At 39.9% G+C, this 23,519-nt stretch overlaps 1 protein-coding gene across 2 annotated transcripts in view; it reads left to right on the top strand.

Annotated features, from left to right (window-relative positions):
• Positions 1-23,519, top strand: part of FRY (FRY microtubule binding protein) — a 297,837-nt gene that overhangs the window by 107,295 nt on the left and 167,023 nt on the right. For both annotated transcript variants that reach the window (XM_065403807.1, XM_065403815.1), the window contains exons 5-11: positions 3,973-4,063; positions 4,467-4,546; positions 4,660-4,740; positions 8,150-8,318; positions 13,292-13,384; positions 13,473-13,571; positions 16,561-16,662. In XM_065403807.1, the coding sequence (XP_065259879.1) occupies positions 3,973-4,063; positions 4,467-4,546; positions 4,660-4,740; positions 8,150-8,318; positions 13,292-13,384; positions 13,473-13,571; positions 16,561-16,662 (715 nt within the window). The remainder of the gene's footprint in view (positions 1-3,972; positions 4,064-4,466; positions 4,547-4,659; positions 4,741-8,149; positions 8,319-13,291; positions 13,385-13,472; positions 13,572-16,560; positions 16,663-23,519) is intronic.

Below are 23,519 nucleotides of genomic sequence, written 5' to 3'. Positions count from 1 at the left end.
TTAACCTGATCCCAAATAAGTAATATATGATGTTGTATGTTAATGTTCTATTGTAACTTTGCCTTAATGAAGTTTCAAAACAAAACAAAACAAAACCCAATAATGCTACCTAAACCTCATATGATGTAATTGATTCTTGTGTTTTAGGGAACTAGATAATTGGCTGTATCTGAGGTCTGCTTTTAGCAGAGAATTTTTTGAGAGAGAGTTTTTAGTACAATTTTATTCTTTGAAAACTACAACTGCTTGAAAAGTGGCCAATAGTTATTGAAGTCAATTGGAGCTGTGGGGCCTGCTAGAACTTCAGTTATTCAATGAGGATATAAGATTAGCATTTCATTTCATAGATTGTTATGAAAAATACACTGGATTTTCTCAGATTATTGTAGACTAGCAGGTCAGATCACACATCCCTTATATTCATCCTGATCAATGAAAGCACTAAGCACATGGTTAATTTTAAGCACAGGTAGCCTAGTAGACGTCAGTGGGATTATTCATGTACATGAGAACTGTGCTGATCTTTACTGGTGTCTCAGAAAAATATCCTACTTAAATCAGTGGGAGTTTTGACTGAGAAAGGATACAGGGCTGGACCTTTGGGGATTGATAGCCATACACTTAAAAGTTCAATTTTTCTCATGACAGCTTTTCAATATACTTTAAAACTGAGCAAACGTTCACACTTATTTAGATTGGAAGCTACTCAGAGCAGGACCATTTCTTGTACATGTTTTATATAGCATCCAGCATGCAGTTAGCATTAATAAATAATGAAAGTAGAAAGCTAAGGAAGATATAGAAAGAGGATGCTGGCTGCTTGTGGATTCTCAACCAGTGAAAGGCATAGAAAAGACAGATAATGTCTTGTTTATTATCCAATCAGATGTTGGAACAGTCAACCTCAAATAAGCGTGCTAACTTGGACTTTTTGCTCACTTCTTAGTTGTCCAAAAATCAGTTTCATGTTATATTAAATCTACTTTTTACCCTATTGTGCTAACAATTAACTGCACATGGGTGAATGAACTGGTATATAATAGCTGTCACATAAATGAAAGTTGAAAGAGACACCATTAATCTTTCCATATGTTTGAAATACCTCTTCACCCCACATCATACCACATCAAACCACTCAAAAACAAATGTGTTGTTTTTAATTAAAATTAAAACATAATTATACTTTACAATATCCTTTAAATCCTTTTAATTATCCTTTAAAAAGTGGAAGTTAAATCCTATTAAGGACAACAGAAAGGAGCATAAACTCTGGCAAGTGAAGTGTAAAAATATAATTAGGAAGGCCAAAAAATAATTTGAAGAACAGCTAGCCAAAGACTCAAAATGTAACACCAATTTTTTTTTTGTAAGTACATCAGAAACAGGAAGCCTGCTGTACAACTAGCGGATCCATTGGACAATCGAGATGCTAAAGGAGCACTCAAGGAAGATAATGTCATTGTGCAGAAACTAAATGAATTCTTTGCATCAGTGTTCACAGCTGAGGATGTGAGGGAGATTCCCAAACCTGAGCCATGCTTTTTAGTTGACAAATCTGAGGAACTGTCCCAAATGGAGGTGTCATTAGAGCAGGTTTTGGAACAAATTGATAAATTAAACAGTAATAAGTCACCAGGACCAGATGGTATTCACCCAAGAGTTCTGAAGGAACTCAAATGTGAAATTGCAGAACTACTAACTGTGGTATGTAACCTATCATTTAAATCAGCTTCTGTACCTGATAGCTAATGTGATGTCAATTTTTTTTAAAAGGCTCCAGAGGTGATCCCAGCAATTACAGGCCAGTAAGCCTAACTTAGTACCAGGCAAATTGGTTGAAACTATAGTAAAGAACAGAATTATCAGACACATAGATGAACACAATTTGTTGGGGAAGAGTCAACATGGTTTTTGTAAAGGGAAATCATGCCTCACCAATCTACTAGAATTCTTTGAGGGTGTCAACAAGCATGTGGACAAGGGTGATCCAGTGGATATAGTGTATTTAGATTTTCAGAAAGCCTTTGACAAACACTCTTAAGCAAAGTAAGCTGTCATGGGATAAGAGGGAAGGTCCTGTCATGGATCCATGGGTGGCGGGTGAACCACCGGCTGGGGGAGGCTAGCCCCACCCCTCACCTGAAGATTCGCCCCCTTTCTCCCGCCGGAGCCCCCCCACGGCCGCCAGCCCCTCCCCCGACACAGCCCCAGGCAGGCAGCGCGCAGCCCCAGCCCCTGAGCACAGGGTGGGCGGCCCCCGAGCACAGAGCTGGCGGGCAGTGGCCCCAGTGGCCAGCCCCCTGGCCCTGAGCAAAGGGCGGGCAGCCCCAGTGCCTCCAGCCCCTCCCCCCCAGTGCTGGGCGGCGTGGCCCCAGTGCCCAGAGCTCCCTAGCGTCCTGGCCCCCCTAACCCTAGCCTCAGCACACTGCTTCCCTGAAGAGGAGCAGGCAGCAGCCTGCCTGGGCTGGGGCCAAGTTGGAAAAGGCAAGCAGGGCTTCGGGGAGGATCATGGGCGGGGCCACACCAGGCTGTTTGGGAAGGCACAGCCTCCCCCAGCCTATGCGACACACCACCCATGCATGAATCAGTAACTGGTTGAAAGATAGGAAACAAAGGGTAGGATTAAATGGTCAGTTTTCAGAATGGAGAGAGGATTTCTTGTTCGGTTCATTCCCTCTGAAGCACCTGGCATTGGCCATTGTCGGAAGACAGGATACTGGGCTAGATGGACCAGTGGTCTGACCCCGTATGGACATTCTTATGTTCTTATGTATTTATTTATGAAAAATCCTGCAAGGTCACCTCTGTAACTACAGGGCATTTAGATATTCATGTTTGGCTGCTAGGCCAGCATGAAGATTTTCTATTCTTGGGAACTTGATTACAATTGAAGCAAAAATCAGTAGTGATTATAAAATATAATGTGTTGCTGTTGATACTACTAAGCTTTTTTCTTTCTTTTCTTTTAAGTTCTAATGCTATCTGACTGGAATATGAAAAGGATACTGAATTTCACCAGGCCAAACAAATCTTTTCTGAAAATAATCTTTAAAACATTGCCTGAGGCTCTTGCAAGTCTCATTTTCTTGTCACTGACTAAAAATTATTCATCAATATTATGTATATATATTTTCGATGCCCACATTTTTAGTACAGAACATTAGTCAGTATGACACAATAAACTATCATTCAACCCTAATTAAATGCAGAGGCCAAAATTTTCAAAATTGAGTGTGTAAAGTTAGCCAATTAAATACATATTTGGTCAATGGTCTTTGAGTTCAGCAGGATTTATTAGTACTCAGATCTCTGAAACCCAGGCCTATGATTTAGGTGTCTAACTAAGGATTTAGGTGCCTGACTTTAGGTACCCATGTTTAAAAAATGTATCTCAATGGGAGCTGCTGGGTGTGCAGCACTCTAAACAGTCAAGCAAGCACCTAAATCTGGATTTGGGAATTTAACTTCAGGCTCCTATTTTTGAAAATCTTGACCTAAAATCATTTTTGACTAATACGACACTCTGGTACTGTTTCCACCTTCAAAACCATTGATAATTTAATAAACAGTGACATTGAGAGTGAGATCGAAATACAAAATCCACTCTCTAGATTTCAGTTCAGCATTACTCAATTAGAACATAAAAAGAGAAAATGGAGTACCTGAGTGTTGAGGGAGAAAGAGCCAACATGGGTCTCTGGAGCTGGAAACAGAGCGAGAGGAAGTGAAGGGAGGGCATGTCGACTTCTGAAAATAGATGAATGTGACAGGTCTGTACTTGTGCTATTTATCCTAGATTTTAAGAGACTGTCATTGTACTGCCTTTCATTTTTTAATTTAGGATTACAGTTTGAAAAACTGGAACTAAAATCCAATTTATGATTATTTGTATACTTATAATTTATGCAGACTTATTATATAAAATAAGACACATGTCTCACTACTGTTTTATTTCTTGTTTTGATTTTGCAGTGATGAACAGCAGCGAGACTATCTAATGGAAAGAAGAGATTTAGCCATTGATTTTATTTTTTCTTTAGTATTAATAGAAGTTTTGAAACAGGTATGGGATCCTTAAAATAAATGATTCTTTAAGAAGTAAATGATTGTGAAGTTGTACAGTATTTCATCTCTCAGGCTAATTTTCAAATTATTATTAATTTATATTTATAACATAAAAAGTCTAGCATAAAAATGGTTTCTAAACCAACTGTTTGTTTATTCTGTCCTCTCTTTCCACATATGGGAAACATCTTATTGAACTTAGTATTAATATAGACTTCATTTTGCCATATTTTTCAGAGATGACATATTTCTCTTCAGTACTAAGCCGTCTTTATATTTTTAGCCCAATTTTCAGCTAGTATATTTATTCAGGGACGATATACAAAAATAATATTGGCATTGAAGTATGAAGCGTAAACTTTAATATTCACATGCCAGTTATGTTTTATTTGTACTTTCAGATTCCACTTCATCCTGTCATAGACAGTTTGGTACATGATGTTATTAACTTGGCTTTCAAGCACTTTAAATATAAAGAAGGGTAAGGCTCTTTCCCACACAAAACACGAAAAGAATTGCTTGCTGAATTGTTTAATAAAATTGTACTAGTTAAAGCAGTGTGCTTTCTCAACCATCTGATTTATTTCTTGCTAGGTACCTTGGTCCTAACACTGGAAATATGCACATTGTTGCAGATCTGTATGCAGAAGTAATAGGTGTGCTAGCACAAGCTAAGTAAGTATACTTAAATACATTGCCTATTGGAAATCAGAGAGATTTTAATTTTATCATTCTGGAAACATGGATATTTTGATATTCTTTATTTTATAGTTTAAAGGAACTGTAAATCATTTCACTTGAGCACTCTGTTCTCCAAAATGTTCCATCGCATGGGAGCCTATGGAATCACAGAAGGTGCAGACTGGGCTTCTGCATCCAGTCAAGCAATTCAAGCTAAATTCAACCAGACTACAACAGCTTTAGTTTTCATCACAGACGCTATCTGTGGAAAGCCTAAAGGGATGGAGGGACCTAATTTGAATGAGTTTTTCTACTATGTGCTATTCTTTCCCTAACTTGGCAAAGCTAAAAATGACCCATACCCAGTCATGGAAACATTTTTTTTAAATTTTCACAATTATTGAAGTTTAGAACTAAATTTAAGTGGTGCATTTTTTGGAGATTATACTCATGTCACAAAGATAATTGTGGGACCTGCTGCTATTTTGTCAAAAAATGGTCAAAGTTATTTTTAGGTTGAAATGAACATGAATGAAGCAAAATACTGTTTAACAACCTTAAAGTTGCAAGCATTTTTTTTCTCCTTTTCCATTCCCTTTTTTAACATATTCTTTTCTTATATTGCTAGTTCTTTTATTTATCTTTTGTTTCTGTCCATTTTTTATATTGTTCTTTGTTAATATATGCTGTTAATAATTATATTAGAGTCGGGGGGGCTGTTTGTGGAAGCAGGCCACACACTTGTTAGTGTTTGCAAGACTGGGTTTTAAGTCATGACAAGAATAACAGAAAGAAATAATAACTCACAGAGATGTTGTGTGGGAGGTTAAAGAAAGTAAGCTCATATCATTGCTGAACACAGTAATAGCGATGTATAAAAGGTTATATATTTTTGTTTTAAAAAGATACACAGGACTGTTGTGTACCAGTCTCCTTGAGGAAGTCAGTTTCTTTCCCCTGTGCCTCCTCATTCTTTCCCCTATCTAATTTCTGTGTTTAGTTTCTTGCCCACCTCTGTCCCTTTCACCTGTTTTCCATCCCTGAGTTTTCCTCTCCACAGTTTTTAATTTATGGTTCCAGTTCTGAATTCTGTTTAATAGTAAACAGAGCCATAAGCAGTTACTAGCACAACAATCAAAAAGAAGCATCTATCCTGCTTTTTTTAATTAAATTTTTTACCTCTTATTTTATTCATGGGATAATTGCGAATAGATCAAGATTTTTTGAGATTTTTCAAAATTATTCAATTACATTTTTTAGAAGTTTCATATACTCAATGGCTTGCTACGTGAAGTAACAAAATCCAAAATTAAAACTGAATTGCTTGCTTATGCTAGATCGCATAAGTCTCATGGTATTGTTTCCTATCACTGGTTTCCTAGTGTGAACGCTCACAGAAAGTACATTTTGAAGCCCACTTTCTACAAATATACAAGCCCAGAAGCTTAAAATTTGCTAAGCATCCATACTAGTACAACTTGATTGCATAAATGTTTAAAGAAAGCAAACAGAAAAGGGTCATGGGCAGTACAAAGTACATTTGTTTAATAATTCAATATAATATTCATAGAAATATTCACCAGTAAGACATTCTTCAGGAAATTAAAATTCCGTTAGTTAGTTAGTTATTGAGCCAGGATTCCTGAATGATTACTGAATTACAAGGAAAACAGATGACATGAGAGTACATATGAAATAATTTGGTATCATAATAATTTGGTGGATAAGTCATTGAACTGTACAAAGTGATCATGTGTAAATAAGAGGTGGTTTTGTGGAAACACAATAAGGCCTTGATCTTGCAGCTTCTTGTGCCTGGGCATACGGCTGCACTTGCATGGAGTCCTATGGAAACCAGTTAGGATCTCCACATTCATAAAAGTTCATCTACAAGAAAAAGTTGCAGAATCATTTTCTCATTTATATAGGTTTCTGACCTGAGTTTCCATAAAATTTTAATTAATCTAATCACTATAGGCCTGATCCTGAAAATACCTGCACATACGTTTGTTTTACACATATTAGTAGTCCCGTTGACTTCTTTGAGACTGCTCATACAACTACTCTCATGACTAAACTACTCATATGAGTATTCACATGATCCAATGTTTGCAGGTCAGGGCCTATATTAAGGAGTGTATTTTCAGCCTGATTTGTGCCATTTTAACTGCATTAACATTGGTGGTGTTAATGTGTTTTAAATAATTGTTTAAAAGATTCTACCTACATTATTATCTATATTCAATTTTTTAAAATGTTTATTCTGCAGTAGCAAATTGAAATAGATGAAAAAGTATTATGTCTGAACAACAGATTTGAGGGAATTATTATATCATATATCTCTTGTTTACTATGTGAAATCATTCTAAGTTGAATCTCAATAGAAAGTTAGAGTGGATGAGCTACCAACATAGAATTAAAAATTGTAACCTTTATCATAGTAGATTCCTGTTCCATGCCTTTGGATGACAATGAGTAATTGAAATGTCCTTGGGCACAGTACACTGTAAAGTTGCAGTTTCCCAATGTATGTCAAATAATACCACCACCTTCTAAAATATATTAGTATAGTGGTTGCCATTAAAAAATCAGCATTTACCATCAGTTACTTACTACCCTGTGGTATCTGAGAAACCACAGTATTTTCTTACACTTGGAATAGAAATTATCTCTGGTACCTAAGATACAATGATGTTGTAACAACTATCAAGAAAATCTGAAGGCTAGCACAACCTATCTGAATATTTTTATGGTTATCATTTGAACATTTTCCTTTGAAAACTTGACACATGCTTGCAATAAAAATGTCTTTTATCCTGGATTTTCAAAAAAGTATGAAGAATTATTTTATGGTAGAGTTAGCTTATGTATAAAAAGAAGCACAGTGAATTAAAATTAGGAAAGTTCATTAGATACAGTAATGGGATAGGTCTAAGATCAGGCAATAAGATTTTCTCTCATTCTCCAAGCTTGTGGGAACTGGGAGCACTATGGAAACAGTACACTCAGCCTTTGGGAGGAAGGGGAGCATTTTGCATTGCTCTCAATCCATCCATCCTGTCGATCTCTCTTTAATGTTTACAGGCACTAAGGGAGTTATGTTCAGCCATCTTTGGCCATAAAGATGTGGGAACTTAATGAAGAGGTTTTGAAGAGGGAACTATTGGGAAAATGGGAATGAGAGAGAGAAGCATCCCAGAGGACAGTGCGCACACACACATATACCCTAAATAAAAAAAACACACCTAGTAAGATATATTAAAACTCAAATAACTATTAATTATAGAATAAAAGAGATATAATAATATATCTCTTTTATTGTTTCTCTTCTAGGTACCTTACAATACATGTCAAATCTTACTACCAGTCTATTGTTTTGTAACTAATCAGTGTGATTTCATAGATTTCCTGCTGTGAAGAAGAAATTCATGGCAGAATTAAAAGAGCTGCGGCATAAAGAGCAAAGCCCCTATGTGGTTCAAAGCATTATCAGTCTAATAATGGGGATGAAATTCTTTCGCATTAAGATGTATCCCGTGGAGGACTTTGAAGCCTCTCTTCAGTTTATGCAGGTAACATTCTTTGATATAGACCACACTTGGGCTGTCTTAAACAGTTTAATATATACTTGATCATAAGCCGGTTCGTTTATAAGCCGACCTCCCCAAGATGGATAAGTAAAAATGGAAAATGTTTATAACCCATTCATAAGCCGACCCTATAATTCAGGAGTCAGCAAACTTTGGCTCCTGGCCATCAGGATAAGCCGCTGGTGGGCCGAGATGGTTTGTTTACCTCGAACGTCCGCAGGCACGGAGGTAAACCTAAGTAAACAAAGTGTCCTGGCGCGCCAGCTGCTTACCCTGCTGGGCCAGGACAGCAACTCGTGGGGAAATTTTTTGTGGGGGAGTAACCCCTGTGACCACCCCCCACATAACCCCACCCCTAGCCCGGGACCCCCACACTCTCCCCATCCCATCCCTTCCCACCTTATCTGGGGAGGGCCAGGGGAGGAAGTCTCAGGCCTGGCTGGAGCTGCTCCGGCAGGCTGAGCAGTGCGGCCGCAGCCTGCTCCTGCAGGCCAGACCAGGTGACGCGGCCGCAGCATGTTCCAGCGGGCTGGGCCGGGCGGCACGGCTGCAGCGTGCTCCGGCAGGCAGGCCAGGTGGCACAGCCACAGCCTGCTCTTGGGGGTGGGGCTGAGCGGCATGGCTGCAGCCTGCCAGCCCTAGAGCTGCAGCTGCTTCGGAGGCTGTGGGGAGAGCAGCGTGGCCAGAAGCGGAGAGACTCTGGCCCCGCCTCTTCCCTTCTGGCTCTGCTGGCTGTGCTGCCTCTCCTTGCTCCCTTTGTTGGGGGGGGGAGGGGCTGTGTCCCACCTCTCCCTCTCTAGACCCGTTCATAAGCCGACCCCCTTCTCTGATGCTTCCCTTTTTTACTAAAAAAATTCAGCTTATGAACGAGTATATACGGTATATCATGCTGTAAAAGGCAGGGAAAATCATATTAGAACTTTAAAAAAATCCTCATTTTTTGGTCCTTAATGCACAAAGGACACTATTCCTAAAAGATTAGCTTACATGTGGGTATCTTTATTCTTTATCTCTCTGGGCATTTTTTGTGACAGATGGACACATTGGCAGTTGCGATTAATTTTTTTTTAAAATCCTATTAAAAATACATACTTTTTTTACTGGCCTGTGTATGGAGACTAGCTGAGTGAAGATTTCTCAGAGATAAAAATCAATATACCCTATGGTAATGTTAGGTGTCCTAAAGTAAGTATTTGAAAAATTAATACAAATATATTTTTTGTTTTCTATAAAACCTAAATAGCAACTGCATAAGTTTTATTTTGGCAAAATGCTTTATATCATATTTAGCAACATAGAAACAATCTCTTTTTCCTCTTCTCTTTGGAGCAGCACACCGACAGTCCATCTTGGTTATGTTTCCATGTGTGCAGCCACATTCATGAATACTGACATAATTTCATATCAGTTACACAGAGGTGTCATGTTGCACAATTTTGTGTGTGTGAAATGTACATTGGTGGTATGAATAAATGGTAATGTTTTCTGATAGTACAGTACTATTGGGGCCCATTCTTGCTCCCTTTGAAGGCAATGGCAAAATTTCCATTTAATGGAAGCAAGATTCAAATTGAATCTATCTAGATTTTTGTACTGTAGTCATCACCATACTATCTGAGTGCCAAACTCACCATCACGCACAGAATATAAATGTATTATAATAGGTGTTAAAAGTATGTATTAAAATCAGCCATACTTGATGTGTTTTATAATACAGCTTGCACTTTACACATATATTTACAGTATAATAATTATAAACTACGGGCTATATTGAAATTGGTTTACACGCCCAGGCAAGGGAGGAAAAGATAGTGAGAACCGTCCTTGTATACTATATAGGCTGTGTGCTAACTAAGGCAGGGAGACACACTGTCCCAGATACCCTTTTATGTGGGTATGGAAAAAGTGCTAATTGCAGAATTGTCAGGATGGGGTGAATTTATAAAGGGCCTTCACCAACTCATTGGATGTGCTGATGACCTGGCTATTGTAGGAGATAAAAGGAAAACCCTTATAAGGCCTATATTTTATATGGATGAGAGACTTGGCCTCTTGCTAAAAAGAAAGAAAAGCAACTAACGACCTTCAAAAATAAAGTCTTGATATGAGTTTTGGGGGTATTAAGGGAGAATGATATATAGAGCAGATCTAATAGGGAACTGTTGGAAGTCTATGAGAGCCAACTACAGTAACTCCTCTCTTAACATTGTAGTTATGTTCCTGAAAAATGCTACTTTAAGCAAAACGATGTTAAGCTAATCATAGAATCATAGAATATCAGGGTTGGAAGGGACCTCAGGAGGTCATCCAACCCCCTGCTCAAAGGAGGACCAATTCCCAATTAAATCTTCCCAGCCAGGGCTTTGTCAAGCCTGACCTTAAAAACCTCTAAGGAAGGAGATTCCACCACCTCCCCAGGTAACCCATTCCAGTGCTTCACCACCCTCCTAGTGAAAAAGTTTTTCCTAATATCCAACCTAAACCTCCCGCACTGCAACTTGAGACCATTACTCCTTGTTCTGTCATCCGCTACCACTGAGAACAGTCTTGATCCATCCTCTTTGGATCCCCCTTTCAGGTAGTTGAAAGCAGCTATCAAATCCCCTCTCATTCTTCTCTTCTGCAGACTAAACAATCCCAGTTCCCTCAGCCTCTCCTCATAAGTCATGTGCTCCAGCCCCCTAATCATTTTTGTTGCCCTCCGCTGGACTCTTTCCAATTTTTCCACATCCTGCTTGTAGTGTGGGGCCCAAAACTGGACACAGTACTCCAGATGAGTCCTCACCAATGTTGAATAGAGGGGAATGATCACATCCCTCGATCTGCTGGCAATGCCCCTACTTATACAGCCCAAAATGCCGTTAGACTTCTTGGCAACAAGGGCACACTGTTGACTCATATCCAGCTTCTCGTCCACTGTAACCCCTAGGTCCTTTTCTGCAGAACTGCTGCCTAGCCATTCAGTCCCTAGTCTGTAGCAGTGCATGGGATTCTTCCGTCCTAAGTGCAGGACTCTGCACTTGTCCTTGTTGAACCTCATCAGGTTTCTTTTGGTCCAATCCTCTAATTTGTCTAGTCCAATCCTCTAATTTGTCTAATCCAATTTCCCCATAAGAATTAATGCAAATGCGGGGGTAGGGGATGGGTTCCAGGGAATTTTTTTTTTGCCAGACAAAAGACATTATATACATATACAGTATAAGTTATACATAATTTTAAACAAACAATTTAATACTGTACTCCCCAATGATGATTGTGAAGCTTGGTTGAGGCAGGGGCATAGCGGGGTCAGGACGCGGGGCCTTGCCCCGCTCCACCCACCAGGCATTCCAGCTGGGGAGTGGGGTCGGGGCGTGGGGGCTTGCCCCATTCCGTCCGGCGCTCCAGCCGGGGAGCAGGGTCCGGGGCTTGCCCACTCCCCGGCTGGAATGCCGGGTGGGCGGAGTGGGGTAGCCATCGCGCCCCGACCCCGCTCCCCAGCTGGATGCCGGGCGGGCGGAATGGGGCGAGCCAAACAACCTTATATTGGAACATTGCGTGACCTTAAATGAGTATGTTCTCGAATAGATTAGCAACCTAATAACGAAACAATGTTAACCGGGACGACTTTAAGTGAGGAGTTACTGTATAGTAAATGTAGTGAAATCTCAACAACTCCAGTGGGCAGGGCATGTACTTAGGACAGCAGAAGACAGACCAGTAAGCCTTTCTTGGAGGGACATCCATATGGTGTCTAACCATCGAAGAAGAAGATGGAGGGATAATGTTGATCAAGACCTGAGAGCTCTTAATGTGAATTATCATCAATGGGGAAAAAATGCTTTTCACAGGAAGGGATGGAGGCAAATCGTGAGGGTGGCCAAGGACCTGTATTGTCTATAGACCCAGGGAGGAGGAAGAGTATCTGTCTGGGCCTTGGGCCAAGATATGCAGGAGTAACTGGAGCTAGGTGCCTGTTTACTCCGTTTCCAGAGCAGTTGAGGAGAGAGGAGTGTGGAATGGGCACATCCTTGGCTCCTTCCTCTCCACTCACTGACCAATATAGCTATGGGGATGGGGGTAGTAGTTTATTGCGGGTATAGCCCCATAATAAATTACTACCCTCCACAGTGAAGAGCTCCATTCTGAGCCACAATTCATGCCCTCACAATTACTGTAGGCCAGGGGTTGGCAACCTTTCAGAAGTGGTGTGCCAAGTCATCATTTATTCACTCTAATGTAAGGTTTCGCATGACAGTAATACATTTTAACATTTTTAGAAGGTCTCTTTCTAGAAGTCTATAATATATAACTAAACTATTGTTGTATGTAAAGTAAATACGGTTTTTAAAATGTTTAAGAAGCTTCATTTAAAATTAAATTAAAATGCAGAGCCCCCCGGACCGGTGGCCAGGACCCGGGCAGTGAGTGTGCCACTGAAAATCAGCTCGTGTGCCACCTTTGGCACGTGTGCCATAGGTTGCCTACCCCTGCTGTAGGCCGTGTCCTTGAAACATAATCTAACCCAAAATATTTAGGGCAGGATTGTCCCTTGGTTCACGCACCCACTTGGTGGAGTAAAGAGACAAAAGGGGATTCCATATTCCCTTCTGTGGGCTATGTTCCAGATGGATCCGAATGCAGGGCTGTTACTACTGCTCCCACAGAAAGGCTAGGCAGGGATGGGGATTGTGGGAAGCCTTGCATTTGGCCCCCCAATTAACCAGCCTGCACAAGCTAAAACAAATGGAGAGTCATGGACAGAGCCACAATTCCCTCCTGATCTATTGCTGGGACTATGCACTGCCTCATACCTAGGGCAGATTGTGAATGTGGAACCTAAATCTTAATTGACATATAAAATGTTCTTTGCAGTATAAGAAAAAAAAGCTATCACATATGCTTTTAGCAAACATTGAGATGTCTTTATTCCACCTGATGTGCAATTTTTTTTCTTCTCTTTAATTGTCTGCCAGGAATGTGCACATTATTTCCTTGAAGTGAAGGACAAAGATATCAAGCATGCATTAGCAGGACTGTTCGTTGAAATTCTTGTACCTGTAGCTGCTGTGAGTTTTATTTATTTGCATGATTTTTTCAAGTTAGATTCGAAAGTCAATGTATGAAAAACAGTGTTAACATTAAATCTCTTTTCAGGCTGTTAAAAATGAAGTGAATGTCCCCTGTCTGAGGAACTTTGTTGAAAGCCTGTATGACACAACACTTGAGCTTTCTTCTCGAAAGAAGCACTCACTGGTAAGTAATCCTGAGAAGCTGAAGCTAAAATTCTTCATCAGAAGTCTTTCTAGTCTTTCTCAAAGGGCTTGCAGAATTGTTGCAAAACCATTTATCTGCATCTGGCTCAATGTACAATTAATTGCTATTTCAAAAGTGTATGTTATATCCACATCTATTTTAGTCTGAATCCTCTAGGTGTTTTCAGATCCTGCAATTATGATTATAAAATGGTCAATACCTGTTGTGTCTGACCATTAGCACAGAGGAAAAACTTAACAGAGAGTGCATTGCCTGTCAAGTGAGAACTAATGGGACATGTGGGAACAGCTCTTTCAAAACGGTTAAGTAATGTTTTGCGGGAACAAACCAATATATAACAGCCTTTAAAGCAACTGTGCCTTTTTACACAGCATGTCGGCTAAGAAGCTCTCTATTTCATATTTTCTTGAGAGATTAACAGTGGCATAACAGTGTATAGTTGAATTGGATTAAATGGAGCACTGAGTCAGGTTGATGCTGGCTGCCTTAAGCATTCTATCTTTCCAGCTGGGTCAGTGCACCTCAGCACTGCGGCCTCTGTTAATCCATTTTGAAGTCTTTGGCCTTTTAAGAAAAGAAAGTTATTTTCATTGGTCCATTCTTATTTATGTACAAGTCAAAAGGACCTCCCTGTCCCCCACTATCTCACTGAGTGTTGGGAAGTGATGCTATCTGATTTCATTGATGGACTCGTACAGGCACACTTGTGACTGCTGCTGTCATTACCCCAGCCAGTTCCAGAAGGGAGTCAAAATACTTCTTTCTGGGTGAAGTTCTGCCTCCATTGAAGTTAGTGGGAGTTTTGCCATTGGCTTCAATGGAGCCAAGATTTCTCCCTTTAGGCACATGTGTAGCCAACCCTGTTGCGGATGCAGACACACTGATAACACTGTTGAAACTACAGCAAACTAAGGATCCAATTCTTCAATCCTTATGCTGAGTAGAACTTTCCCAAACAAATAACCTCATTGAAGATAATGGGGCTTCTCACTAGAGTAAATGGTACTCAATTTGAGAAAGGGATAGAGTTGGGGCCTTTCTGTGAGATTTCTCACATACAGATACCACATAATGAAAAGTAATGAAATAGAATAGACTCCTGAGATGATCTATTAGAAAAGCAAACATTGCAAAGAAGAGAATGGTAAGCAGCTAGCAGTGATAGCAGTAGCTGCAGATATTTTCAGGGGAAGGACTATTGACCTCTTTAAACAAGAATACATGATACTTTAAATTTTAGGGGATGAGCTTTTGCTATGAGAATTATGTTTTGGGGATTATTAGTCATTGTTCAGTCAATATGCATTTAACCTATCTTGTCCTGTAGGCAGGGCCGTCCTTAGCAGGGTGTGGGGCCCGGGACATAGGTGCCAAGTTTCTAATCTGCTGGGGGGTGCTCCCCTCTGGCTCCGCCCAGGCCCCGCCCCCACTCTACCCCTTCCCCCAAGGCCCCATCCCCACCCTGCTTCTTCCCACCACCGCTCCGCCCCCTCCCTGCCTCTTCCCTGCCTAGTTCCACCCCCTCCCCCGCGTGCGCTGCGCCCTCACTTCCCTCCCCTCCCAGCACCTCCTGATGCAGCAAAACATCTGATCCGTGGTAGGTGGTAGGCGCTGAGAGGGAGGAGAGGTACTGATCGGCGGAGCCTGCTGACGGGCAGGAGGCGCTGGGGAGAGGGGGAGATTCTAGTAGGGGGGCTCCTCCTCCCCCCCCCCCCACTGGCCTGCCTGCTGCTAGCTGCTCGCCTCCCCGCTTGTCTCCTCACCCCTCCCGCCTCATCTCCCCGCTTGCCTCCTCATGATTTTATAGAAGCGTGGGGGGCCCTGGGGCCCGGGGCGGTCACCCCAATTTGCCGTACCCAAGGGACGGCTCTGCCTGCATGGGGCTGTTCATCTGCCAAATACATGATGTTTATCAGTCTGGTGAGGAAGCCTTTTGTGAGGAAGCTTTAATTCTCCTCTGGCTACTACATTTCTGTGTTTTGATGTAGAATGCTAAAAAGTTATATGTATTTGGTTTTATGTGTCAGTGAACTTGGAGTTAAATTAGCTACGGACAATCTGTGCCCTAGGTTGAGAGAAACAGGATTTGGATTTTACAGTGAGGTTTACATTTAGGGGCAAGCCTTAGGCTGAAATTTTAGGGTTAATTTTAAGAGTCTGTTGTGTTTATGGTGCAAAAAGTTGCCTCCTCTTTGGTCATTGTTTTTTAAAGGCCTGACCTGGCTGCATTTAAAGAAGAACTGACCCAGAGGAGGAGCTTGAAACAGCAGGTCACTGTCAAAATCAACATATTTATTCCTGACTTTTAGTCTAATATTTTAGCTTAACAATAGCAATACAAATGTCAAACGCTGGTCAGAACAGATTTGGGAAAAGAACCCTGCACAGAGTGTTTGGTTTTCTATCCTTTGTCTTGCCTGTTTTTACACTCTGCGTAACTACCCTACAAGATTAAACCTCCAGAAGGCTTATGTTTTACCATCATTTAAACCATGTGCCCCTGGGATCTGACAGTTCTTCAAATAAATAACCATGGATTTTGAGGGGAGTTAGGTCTTCTGTAAACAACAAACAATGGACTATGGGAATTCTAATGCTGAGTATGGCACGCACAGTAATTCCCCAGCTACTACATTTCTCAGTTAACTGACACAGAAATTAGCCCTATGATGCTGCAAAATTTTGGCCCATCTTTAGGATTTATGAACAGTGATACACTTAGGCATTTGATTGTTTTTGGTGCAAATGTAATTCTAAATTTGTACAAAGTAATCCATACAAATTCATAACAGCTTTAGAGAAACATTCCTTTTAAATTATGTTATTGAACAATGTGTTTATGTTGGCTGGTGCATATAGCATAACACAGGGGATCTAGGACTCTAAATGTACAATGGTTCTAGTGTTAAATTAGTTTGATGTTTTGTTGACATACAAATAATCCTGTATCATCTTTCTTTCTATTTAGGCTTTGTATCCTTTGGTAACATGCCTGCTTTGTGTCAGTCAGAAGCAATTCTTTTTAAACAGATGGCATATTTTCCTCAACAACTGCCTATCCAATCTCAAAGTTAGTATCTTACTTTCTTTTTTAATACTTTGCTAGCTCACTGTACGTAGCCTGGGTCGTCTTTAGTTTTACGTGATTTAGCTAGATAGGTTGTTCTCAAACTTTTGTACTGTGACCCTTTTCACATAGCAAGCCTCTGAGTGCGATCCCCCTGATAAATTAAAAACACTTTTTTATATATTTAACACCATTATAAATGCTGGCGGCAAAGTGGGATTTGGGGTGGAGGCTGACAGCTCAAGACCCCCCATGTAATAAGCTCGTGACTCCCTGAGGGATCCCAACTCCCAGTTTGAGAACCCCTGAGCTAGATTATTGATAATAGCTGAATCTATCAGTAATTTTATTTCATAGCAATGTTTTTATAATTTAACAATACAGGATTTTGTCAATGAAAAAAAAATATTCCTATGCCTAGTTTGAATTTCTCATATCTTTATTAATGGAGAGTGGCTTGAACCAAACAACCCAAATATTGCATATGCATGTGAGGACAGACTAAATTGTTGGTAAAAGTTGGCCAGGAATGGAGTGGAAGAAGAAAATTGCCAAATGTTACCTTTGAACCTTTTACTTCATTCAGTCAGGGGTTCTTAAACTGGAGCACTTGCTGCTGGCCTGAGGAAAGCTGACTGGTCACGTGGTACTGATTCTCCTTGTTTCAATCTGAAAGTCTCATTAAAGAAACTAAAACTAAATTAAAATGTTTGTGGCACTACTGTTTCTGCCCACCTAAACAATTGATGTTCTTCCCAAAGACTGATACATGGTTTACTAATTATTATCACAGCCATTTTCATCCAGTCCTTAAGGAACTAAGAAATATTAAAAAATTCACCTCATGTGAATGTATGATATGTGCTTCTTTAAAAGATGCTTTTTCTCTGGTGTGCACACCCTGTGATGCTATTCGGTGTACAGTAAAATTCAGATATTTTGTTGAATAGTGAAGGAAATGTCAGAGATGTGAAACTTACATCATCACTTCTTGAGTTAAAGAAGGAGAGGAAGGATGGTCTTTTAGTTACGACTTGTTCCAAAGCCCATTATATTCAGTGAGAGTCTTTCCACTGACTTCAGAGTGCTCTGATCAGGCTTTTAGTCTTTCTCTGCCTCACTGCTATTACCTGTAAATACCTTACCTCACAAGTCTTGTGAGGGCAAATTCATTCATATATGTGAAGTGCTCAGATACTATGATTGTGGAGGCTATACTAGAATCTAGGCAGATAGATAAAAGTTAAAGCATCTACAATAAGCACTCCGACTCTTTTTGAGAATGAACTTTGCTGTTTAATATTTGTGCTGTAGTATGTTTGATCTTAAAACACTTCATTACTGGGTGGTAATTCCATATGTACACAAAGTAGTATGTAGAGGTAACTGCTGAACAATGAAATTGAGATATGTTGCGTGTTTGGAGGCTTTTTAAGCATTGAGAAGATGTTTCTGCAGTATGCTGAACTGTCCTCTCAATACGTCTGACGAAGTGGGTATTCACCCACGAAAGCTTATGCTCCAATACGTCTGTTAGTCTATAAGGTGCCACAGGACTCTTTGTCGCTTTTTACAGATCCAGACTAATACGGCTACCCCTCTGATACTTGTCCTCTCAATAGGTTGCCAGAATCCATGGTTTGTCCAGCAAAAAAGACTATTGATGCAGTTTGCTGAATTGGGACAAGAATTTACGTTATGTAACTGTAAACATTTCCTAACAAGTGAGGAATGTAATCTATGGGGTAGTTTCCAAAAGGAAGTGGCAGTCCTATTGTTTTGGATCATTTTAAAGTTGCACTGGACAAAGTGATAATTCCTTATTAAATATTCTCTATCGTCCTTCGGTTGGACAAGGGAGGTTAGACAAGGTGACCTAATAGATCTTTTCCATATCTAGTTTCTGTTGTTTTATGAATATTTCATGTACTGTTTTGCTGACTGAGCTTCCTGGTTTTTTAACTAATTGCAGTATTGCTTTGATGTCAAATGGTAGTTTTGAAATGGAATAGTTAATAATCAAATGAAAAATAATTTGTCATTTAAGTGTTAATTCGATACAGATACAGATTTTTATATTCAATTGTATATTAATTTTAGTTTTTAAAAAGTGATGTGGCTCAACAGCACTGCCATTAATTTTTGTGACTTGCTTTTATAGAATTTATGAAATTCGGCTGTAGTTATTTAGTTTAGTGTGTTTAAATCATTCTGACATTTGTAAATGTTTTAAATGTCTTTATTTAGTGACTGTGGCTTGAGTAATGTTAAAATTAAATATGTTGTTCATGCTAATACGTGACGCTCTACATTAGCAAAGCTATCCTTTCATGCTCACTTATACTGCACGTTAACTTGAAAAGCTGCTTGGTCAAAGTTCAGACCAATGCCATTCAGGCACATAAATCATCAGAAGAGGGAGGGCGTCAGGTGGGAAAATGAAAGCATTTCTGTGTTCTAAACAGTAAGATAGGGTAGCGTTTAGAAAGTTTTCGGAAGGCTTTACTTTATACTTTATACCACAGGGTTAGGCAACCTATGGCACACGTGCCAAAGGCGGCACGCGAGCTGATTTTCAGTGGCACTCACTGCCCGGGTCCTGGCCACCGGGCCGGGGGGCTCTGCATTTTAATTTAATTTTAAATGAATCTTCTTAAACATTTTAAAAACCTTGTTTACTTTACATACAACAATAGTTTAGTTATAGACTTATAGAAAGAGACTTTCTAAAAAAGTTAAAATGTATTACTGGCACACGAAACCTTAAATTAGAGTGAATAAATGAGGACTCAGCACACCACTTCTGAAAGGTTGCCGACCCCTGTTATACCACCTTAAACTTCTCTAAGCTAATCAATTTTTGGATGGTTAGCAAGCATTCCAGAGACACAGGTTTTTATGTGGGGGGTTTTTGTGGGGCCTTTTAAAAACCTAATACATAGGCATAGTTTGGGAGGACATGGTGGGGCATTGCTCCCCAAACTGCAAGCCCCGGGCAGGCGTGGAATTTGCTTCTCCCCTTCCCCCCCGCCCACTTAGCCCTGTTAGCCTGGCTGGAGTAACTTCCTGAACTACGCCTGTGACCTCATATGATGGATATTATTATTTGCTTTGCATAGATATGAACCTGTGATGTACTTTACAGTATTACAGATTTATCCCAACCTGCCAGAATAAAATCCCATCTGCTCCTTGGCAAAACTCCCATTGACTTCTATATGGCCAAGACATCACCCTGGGAGAAACAGATACAGTATATGATTGTCAGGAAACTTGGACACTTTCAGGCCAGAGGGGCAAAAGTTCCAGAGTCAAGGGCCATCACTGAGAATACCCTGTCCCAGGCTAGGGACTATTAAGTAAACTCAGGCATCCCAGGTGACCTCATCAGCTAGGGTAGAATGAAGTTAAAGCTGAAAAGAAGAGACGAAGCAATGGAACTGCCCATGAATAAATCCCAGATGACCACTGCAAACATTTGGATGTATTAGGGCAAAGTTATAGAGGAATCTCAGAGTAATACAAATTCTGCCCTTATATTAAAAGGCAATCAAGTGGGCCAGCTGTACATGTCACTGTAATTGCAGGGCAGAATCTCTCAGGGTATGCCAAAACCGTGCACCAACAGGTGTCCCATGCTGCTGCTCTAAAAGAAGCAACATGTTTCTCTGGTTAGCGTGTGCTGCTAGCGGGGGTGGGGCTGGACAGATTCCATAGCTGGCATATCGCGACACCTCTGGAATGTGGTGCATCAACTAATGCAGTTACAGGTCTCCTCATAGCCATCGGTGGAGTGCGAGTTAGAGATACTTGGTCTTATGGCCAGCAGCTCTGCACAGCTCAGTAGCACAAAACAAACAGTAAGTTGCTCTAAGGACATAGGTGAGAGATTCCCCTGATGGATCATTATCTGGAAGTAGAGTAAATCCAGCATAGCCAGCTGTATGTTTTTATTCTCTCCTCCTCCCCTCTGGCACAGAAGGAACTGTAGGACAAACTGCAAGTATTAAGGGTCTACTTGCTTAACTTTGAGAATGGTGAGTAGTACAACAGAGGTCAATAAAGCTTACTCATTTGCCTATGTGTTTTGCTGGATCAAGGCCAAAATTATGTTAGATGCTGAAAAGTGACTAAGGCCTGGTCTACACTGCGGGGTGGGGGGGAGATTGATCTAAGTTACGCAACTTCAGCTACATGAATAACGTAGCTGAAGTCAACGTACTTAGATCTACTTACCGCGGTGTCTTCACTGTGGTAAGTTAACAGCTGACGCTCTCCCATCAACTCTGCCTGCGTCTCTTGCCCTGGTGGAGTACCGGAGTCGACAGGAGAGCGCTCAGCGGTCAATTTATCGCATCTAGACTAGATGCGATAAACCGACCCCCGCTGGATCGATCGCTGCCCGTCAATCCGGCGGGTAATGTAGACAAGCCCTTAGTCACCTTCTTCCTCCCTTTTTCTGTCCAAACATAGCCTGGCCAGGCCCAGGGACCTGGCCCTCCCCTGGTGGAAGCACAACCCTGTTTCTTTCCAATTCTGTTATTTAAGAAGGTCATTCCTAGGAGCTCCACCAAAACTGTCTCACAGCTGGGAGGCTGTTCAATATTACTGAAGACAGCTATTCAGATTATGGATGTAGAGGAGCTGTTTTATTTTAAAATGTGATTTGCCAATGATAATATAAAGTATAGATGCTTGTATCTCTACACTTTTAATCTGCAAGTAAGTCAATACAAAAATAATTTGCTTTGTGTCTTCTGTAATATATTTGAAAACATGTTACCATTTATAACCTGATATAGAATTTAGTAATGACGTTAAATTAAATTTATGGTGAATAATTTTCAGTATAAAATTTTATTCAAACTAGGGCTGTCAAGTGATTAAAAAAATTGATCGCACAGTTAATCACATGATTAATCGCACGATTAATTGCACTGTTAAATAATAATAGAATACCATTTATTTAAATATTTTTGGATGTTTTCTACATTTTCAAATATATTGATTTCAATTACAACACAGAATACAAAGTGTACAGTGCTCACTTTCTATTTATTTTTGAATACAAATCTTTGCTTTGTAAAAAACAAAAGAAATAGTATATTTCAATTCACCTAATACAAGTACTGTCATGCAATCTCTTTATCATGAAAGTTGAATTTACAAATGTCGAATTATGTACAAAAAAATAATTGCATTCAAAAATAAAACAATGTAAAATTCAGAGCCTACAAGTCCACTCAGTCCTACTTCAACCAATCGCTGGTGGTTCCCAGCATCGGAGTGGTGCTCTTTTAAGACTTCCGAAAGCATGCTCTACACCTCGTCCCTCTCAGATTTTGGAAGGCAGTTCAGATTCTTAAACCTTGGGTCGAGTGCTGTAGCTATTTTTAGAAATCTCACATTGGTACCTTCTTTGCGTTTTGTCAGATCTGCAGTAACAGTGTTCATAAATCAAACAACATGTGCTGGGTCATCATCCGAGACTGCTATAACATGAAATATATGGCAGAATGCGGGTAAAACAGAGCAGGGGACATACAATTCTCCCCAAAGGAGTTCAGTCACAAATTTAATTAACGCACTATTTTTTTAACGGACATCATCAGCATGGAAGCATGTCCTCCGGAATGGTGGCTGAAGTATGAAGGGGCATACTAATGTTTAGCATATCTGGCACGTAAATACCTTGCAAAGCTGACTACAAAAGTGCCATGCGAACGCATGTTCTCATTTCAGGTGACATTGTAGATAAGAAGCAGGCAGCAGTATCTCCCGTAAATGTAAACAAGCTTGTTTGTCTTAGCGATTGGCTAAAAAAGAAGTAGGACTGAGTGGACTTGTATACTCTAAAGTTTTACATTGTTTTGTTTTTGAGTGCAGTTATGTAACCAAAAAAAATCTACATTTGTAAATTACACTTTCACGATAAAGATTGCACTACAGTACTTGTATGAGGTACATTGAAAAATACTATTTCTTTTATCTATCATTTTTACAGTGCAAATATTTGTAATTAAAAATAATATAAAATGAGCACTGTACGCTTTGTATTCTGTGTTGTAATAGAAATCGATATGTTTGAAAATGTAGAAAAACATCCAAAAATATTTAATAAATTTCAATTGGTATTCTATTGTTTAACAGTGCGATTAATCGCGATTAACTTTTTTAATCGCAGTTAATTTTTTTTTAGTTAATTGTGTAAGCTAACTGCGATTAATCGACAGTCTTAATTCAAACCATTTCAGATAATATTTGTACAACATGTTGACTATGTAAAGTGCTTTATGAATACTAAATATACCTGTTATAATTTCAGAGTTCAAGTTAAGTATTAATTTCGAGTAATATTCAATGTGGATTTTTATTAGTAATAATGATAAAGCTTGAAAATATAATCAAACCTAGTATTTCTCATAATTTATGTGCCTTTGCTAACCGCCACTTCTGGTTTGGTCCTAATAGAAATACTATACTAATCTGCAGACTTTGAGGGTAGCTCAAGGGAGGGACCAGTAGATTGGCAATTAAATGGACCAATGGCTAGGAGCCATCTGTAGAAGACAGAGAGGGGTCTGTGACCATTATTTCAGCCCAAAGGCTGTGTGACAGAGGCACATGGTGGACAGAATCTCAGTTAGGTACCCAAAGGCTAAAACAACTGAGCAGCACACCAGACGAAGGGGAAACAAGAGACTTTACTGGTTCAAACTCTTCTGAAAAAAACCAACACAGATGTTCTCAGCCTCAAATGTTACCCAGTCCAACTGGGCATTCTATCTAAGTTTAAATTTTGGCATTTTTAAATGTGTGTAGTATATAATAAATTTATTGGGTATATGCTTAATATCAGT

This window comes from Emys orbicularis, chromosome 1 (assembly GCF_028017835.1).
Source record: "Emys orbicularis isolate rEmyOrb1 chromosome 1, rEmyOrb1.hap1, whole genome shotgun sequence".
NCBI lineage: Eukaryota > Metazoa > Chordata > Testudines > Emydidae > Emys > Emys orbicularis.
This window is presented reverse-complemented; position numbering and strand designations above follow the sequence as displayed.